A 5,347-nucleotide genomic window follows, 5' to 3' on the forward strand; every position below is an offset into this window, starting at 1 on the left:
CCTGCTTTTTAGAAGTCTGTTAAATATAGAATTAGACAATAACATTTATGTTGTAAAAAAATATGAATAGCGCCTGTCAAAAAGTAATTGCAATAAAGTAAATCAACAATTACACTAATTATAATTTATAGGCGTTACATTACCTTTTATTTTGTAAGTCATCACATTTTTAATGTTTTATAGCGACCCGCCCCTGCTTCGCACGGGTCCAATGTGGGTTATCCCTAAGAGATAGACATACTATCGCGGACTTTTTAAAGACCATTTTAAGGTGTAGTATATTATTTTGATCTATCTCGTTCAGGGTTCAGCCAGGTTTGCAATTAAAGCGCAAAAAAGATGTTTATTTACGACACCACATTAGAAACCTCTAAAATTATCAATATTTCTCAACTATATAATGCATGTGTTTTACATATAAACCTTCCTCTCGAATCACTCTATCAATAAAAAAAACCGCATCAAAATCCGTTGCGTAGTTTTTTAGATCTAAGCATACATAGAGACCGACAGAGGGAAGCGATTTTGTTTTATACTATGTAATGATTGTAAGTATGAAAAAACTATGTAAACTATATTCTTAAATTTAAAGAATTCAATATACCAACAACGTGTACCTGCAAAATTATTAATCTATACATGTCAAATGGCACAATATTACGTACTTACTTTTATATAAATGGTATTTAAATGACTCATAATTTAAATTTCTTCCTTATGACAATCAGAACTGATCAACCGAACTTGACCTAAATAGTCCAGGGCCTTGAAAGCCCCAAAGGTCAGCCCTCACTCTGCATATAAGAATTCTATATTAGGACTCGTCCATCTTTGAACTACTATCTTATATACACGCGATGAATTCGTAATTTATTGAAGGTAAATATTTAAACCACATTACCATTCTGATCTTTGTGATCAATCATATAAAATATCTTATTATTGCTGGTATTAATTCTATAGAAGACGATCTATACAATTTATTTTTTGCTTAGTTTTTAAAACTTTTTTTTCAAGTTGAGATGAATAAAAAAAAAAAGAAGGTTCGAACAGGTTCAACACTTCAGACGCATTAGTAATGTGAATTATCTGTACACAGAAAAATCCTCGACTTTTTATTATTAACAAAAAAGGGAAATAGATTGCAACGCCTCAATATATAGATAGATAGAGCAAGTAGATCAAAACCAAAGATGGCGCTCTTGAGTATAATTTATCTTGTGGAAAAAATGTGAAGGAAATTATCGTGAGAAATCCTACATGAATCGGTTAACATTTTGCAAAACGTGCAGTCGCGTGTATATTGAAACTTTATTTTTAGGAGGTCCTGTAATTATAAACTGTTACATATGAAATGATTATTGGTCAATATTTACATTTTTTTAAATATTGGTAGTCGTACTGGATAGACATTGTCGCTGTAAAAATATACATCTTTGGTAGATGTATGTGCGCCACTTACCTTGGGAGCTAAGATGTTATGTCCCTTGTGCCTGTAGTTACACTTGCTCACTCACTCTTCAAACTGGAACAGAACGGTATTAAGCATTGCTGTTTGGCTGTAAGATATTTGTTAAGAAGGTGATACACTTTACAAAGCATTATCACCAAGTAAATTATTTCGTTACGTAGTGAATTAAAAGGATTGAACCTTTGGTTGGTTGATACTGAATAATTTACTATCAAAAATATATCAAGATATTATTTTATTATTTACAATAGAAAACTTTAAAATAAAAATATTCGAAATAGAACCATATAATATTGATATACTTAAAAAAAAAACCTCAACAAAAATATCGATAAACATCAAAAGATAATATCACTAAAAATTCTGAATCATTATCATTTAATATTTTTTTACATCGAACCAATATTTTCTCCTATCAACGAGACCAGAAACATAATCTGAATTTATGTGATTTCTCTTACTTCCGCGTATAAGACTGGACTAGTCGTATGCCTATATAAGTGATCGCTGTGTATACCATAAGACGCACACCTGTCGTGAGTGTTAATTGAGCAAGCCACTCTTGAAAGGGATTGTCGTTTATAATCGTTGGCCATTCAGCTGTGCTAACATCTTCGTATGTTTGAGCTTGCGGACGAAGGTAACTCATCAAATGAAGATATGCAACATGGCCTGCTTCTAAAGCGGATGCAACGTCCCCATCTGCAAATATATCTAAAGCACCCCATTCAAGATATTTAGGCACAGTTCTTAAAGTTAGCCGTCGTAAAGCGATGAAATCTCCGCAACATGGTACATAGACGTCAGAAATATCTGACTCTTTGTAGCTAATAGGGTCCGCAGCTTCTTCTCCAAAGAGACCTACAAGTTGACTCAAAACTCCATCTCGGAGGTTATCATCATCGTCTTTAACTCTCAAATATCCTATTAATGCTGCATATCGCTCCATACTACCAGTTGATGATATTTTTGGACGTTCTGTGGCCCAAATTATCGGGCCCTTTATACTTAATATATCACCACTGTAACCTTCACGTCTCCAAAAATGTTCTTCATATTGCACCAGGAATTTCTTCGTTTTGCCTTTAATCATAGATGTAATGATAGCAATTTCTCTATCCGTAAGTAGATGTGCTTCAAACTCGAAATTTCTAAGCTCATCGGGCTTTAACGCCATGGCGAGTAAGCTGCATACGTATTTGGTATCCCCTTTTATAGTTTTTAAAATAACTTGTTCATCTGCATATGAACTTATCTTTTTTATAGTCTTCGCTGAGTGGGTGATATTTGCGATACTTTTCTGCAACTTGCTCGCTAAGCGTTTTCTGCAATAACCGAGGAGTTTTTCTCGAAACTTAGTGTTGTTGCCATCCAAATGATTTCTCGAACTGCTGCTTCTGTAACACTGATGCAAGTAAAATAGTACAGATACAGTTTTCGCAGATGCACCGCAAACAAGCCTCACTGTGGTCCTCATTATGTCTCTTGAATTAGGAAAGAGTAACGCACCACAAATATGTTTCTCCATTGTTGTCTGATCGTAATACAATAGTCGATATCTCTCAGAGGCATCATCAAATTTATTGGCTTGAAATAACCCTTTCATATTTTCATCAAGCAACGTTTGGTATTGATTTAATTCAAATTTTTCCAAAACGTTAAGGTATTCGAAATCATGAAAGTCTCGCAAACATGCCGCTGTCATTCCGTTCTTGTATTCGAATAATTTATTTAAAGGTGTTCTTACTTTTTCTGGTGCTATGATAGCATCAGGTAGGGGTATATTGAAGTCTTTTGCCAGCATATTAAGATAATGCCTCGCTACATTATCGATTACCTCTTTCGCAGTGCCTTCGTCATATGTTTCTTTGCTTTCTTCATCGTCCTCACCCTGAAAAGCTACATTACATTTCGACCCTCCTGGCTTTTCCCCAGCTAAATCAAGAACCACGATGTCCATTGTATTGCCAAATTTTTTCTTGAGTTTATGAGCTGTCACTATACCTGGGAGACTACATCCTAATATAATTACGTCAGCTGTAACATGACTAGAATCGTCTTCTATTTCATACTTTATGACCATTGTTTTAAAATATTTATATGGGTGAGGCAAATTTCAAAACTTATTAAAAATATGTATAATTTAAAATGTCATTGACCGCGACAAATAATTTTAACAACAGATTATGAAAAATACATACAAAAAAAAATCACAATAACCAAAGAGTATATATACTGCTTTGATAGTTTTTCTTAGTCATTTGTTGTGAGATTTTTATTTCTACATTTATGTTACAAAGTTGGAACTTAAGTTTAAATGTTTGAACACGTCGAAAACTACCAGCCTTTCATTACAACTACATTTAAAAAGATCGTTTTTTTTTTATAAAAATAGAAATAAAGAAAAATAGCAGTAAAGACTAAAGCTTAAACTTGTTGCAATCATCACCGTGCCGAATAATTATAATTTAATACTAAAATATGAATTCCCAACTTCTTCATTTTACCCGACTATTGTAAAGAAGGAATGTAATATTTTAGGAGACATGTATGTATTTGAGTTTATTTATTCCACCGTAACTCTTCGATTCCTAAACATATTTGGATGTATGGTGTATTGTTAGGATTTTAACATCATCCCAAGTGACTCTGGCTATAAATTCATTCGTTCATTTATTTGTTTATTCTGGACAGTCGTGTTTTATTTGTTATTTATAATTTATATTATGTACTCCATACATGCGTGACTAATACTATTTTGCACTAAAGATCGAGAAGCGCCATCTCTTTTCGCTTACGTAACGCTCATCTGGTCGGCACGTAATCTCAACGTCACTCTCGCGACCCTGAATTAGAAGGTGAGGTCATTACCATCAGATGTTATAACATGACAGAACCGCAAGAGCAAGACAAGATATTTGTTTTTTTTTTTATGTAATTGGATTATATTAATATTATTTTCGGATAAAATAAATGAAGCAGTTTTTATTTTTATAACCGTCTTCAAAAAATATTAAAAATATATAATTATTAAAATTGTTCCTGATTAAAAAAAAATTATAAGGTAAAGGATATATCCCACATTGGAACAGCTTAGTGCAATAAGGTTCTAACCTTCTCCTTTGAGGAGAGAATGCCCAAGCCCAGCAACGGCCAATTTACAGGCTACTAACAGCAACCATATAATTTAAAACACTTACCTCCATGCCTCAAAAGATGGACTACTCCATGATTCCTATGAAGCCGGAAAACTTAAGAGTTACATTTTGTCAACCATTTATTTTTTTCAAATTTGTATAAGTTAATAAAATCCATGCGCCAATAATATAACATTTATCTCTTAAACAATATTATAAAAAGAAAGGTCCTTGTACTACGTCCTAGTTTTAGTATTTATTTATTTATGACGTAATAGATCGCAATCACAAAATTAATCGTAGTACAAGTAACAAATCGTTCTATTTTCGTAAACAGGATTACTCTCAATGTTAACATACGCGAATAAATTTGATATTAAACATGCCCTGCAATAATATTAAATGATTGTTTTCAAGTGAACGAGTAATTTGTTTGCGAATTGGTCAAGAACACGGTTGCCTGATGATCCGATCTGTTTCATGGTATCCGTTAATTGTGGCCACTAAGCACAAGATGTATTTAATAAATTTATTTCAAGTCCGCGGTAAGAACGTCGACTAAACTATACTGAGCTGACCCATTTTGGTACATTATATTTCATGGGTAATTTTAAGTTCGCTGTTTTTTTTTTATAATTTAATTCTGTAGTAAAGTGTATTTAGGTCTAATTGTAATAGATCGAATCGAATTTGCGACTATAGTTATTTTTATAATTATTTATTAAATATTTGTGTGTCA

At 32.7% G+C, this 5,347-nt stretch overlaps 1 protein-coding gene across 1 annotated transcript; it reads right to left on the bottom strand.

Annotated features, from left to right (window-relative positions):
- Positions 1–1,809: 1,809 nt before the first annotated feature.
- LOC125065439 lies at positions 1,810–3,558 on the bottom strand. Its single transcript, XM_047673023.1, has one exon. It carries the CDS (start codon positions 3,552–3,554, stop codon positions 1,929–1,931), a length of 1,626 nt encoding a protein of 541 aa, XP_047528979.1. The 5' UTR covers positions 3,555–3,558; the 3' UTR covers positions 1,810–1,928.
- Positions 3,559–5,347: the final 1,789 nt, after the last annotated feature.

This window comes from Vanessa atalanta, chromosome 1 (genome assembly GCF_905147765.1).
Source record: "Vanessa atalanta chromosome 1, ilVanAtal1.2, whole genome shotgun sequence".
In the NCBI taxonomy this organism is placed as follows: domain Eukaryota; kingdom Metazoa; phylum Arthropoda; class Insecta; order Lepidoptera; family Nymphalidae; genus Vanessa; species Vanessa atalanta.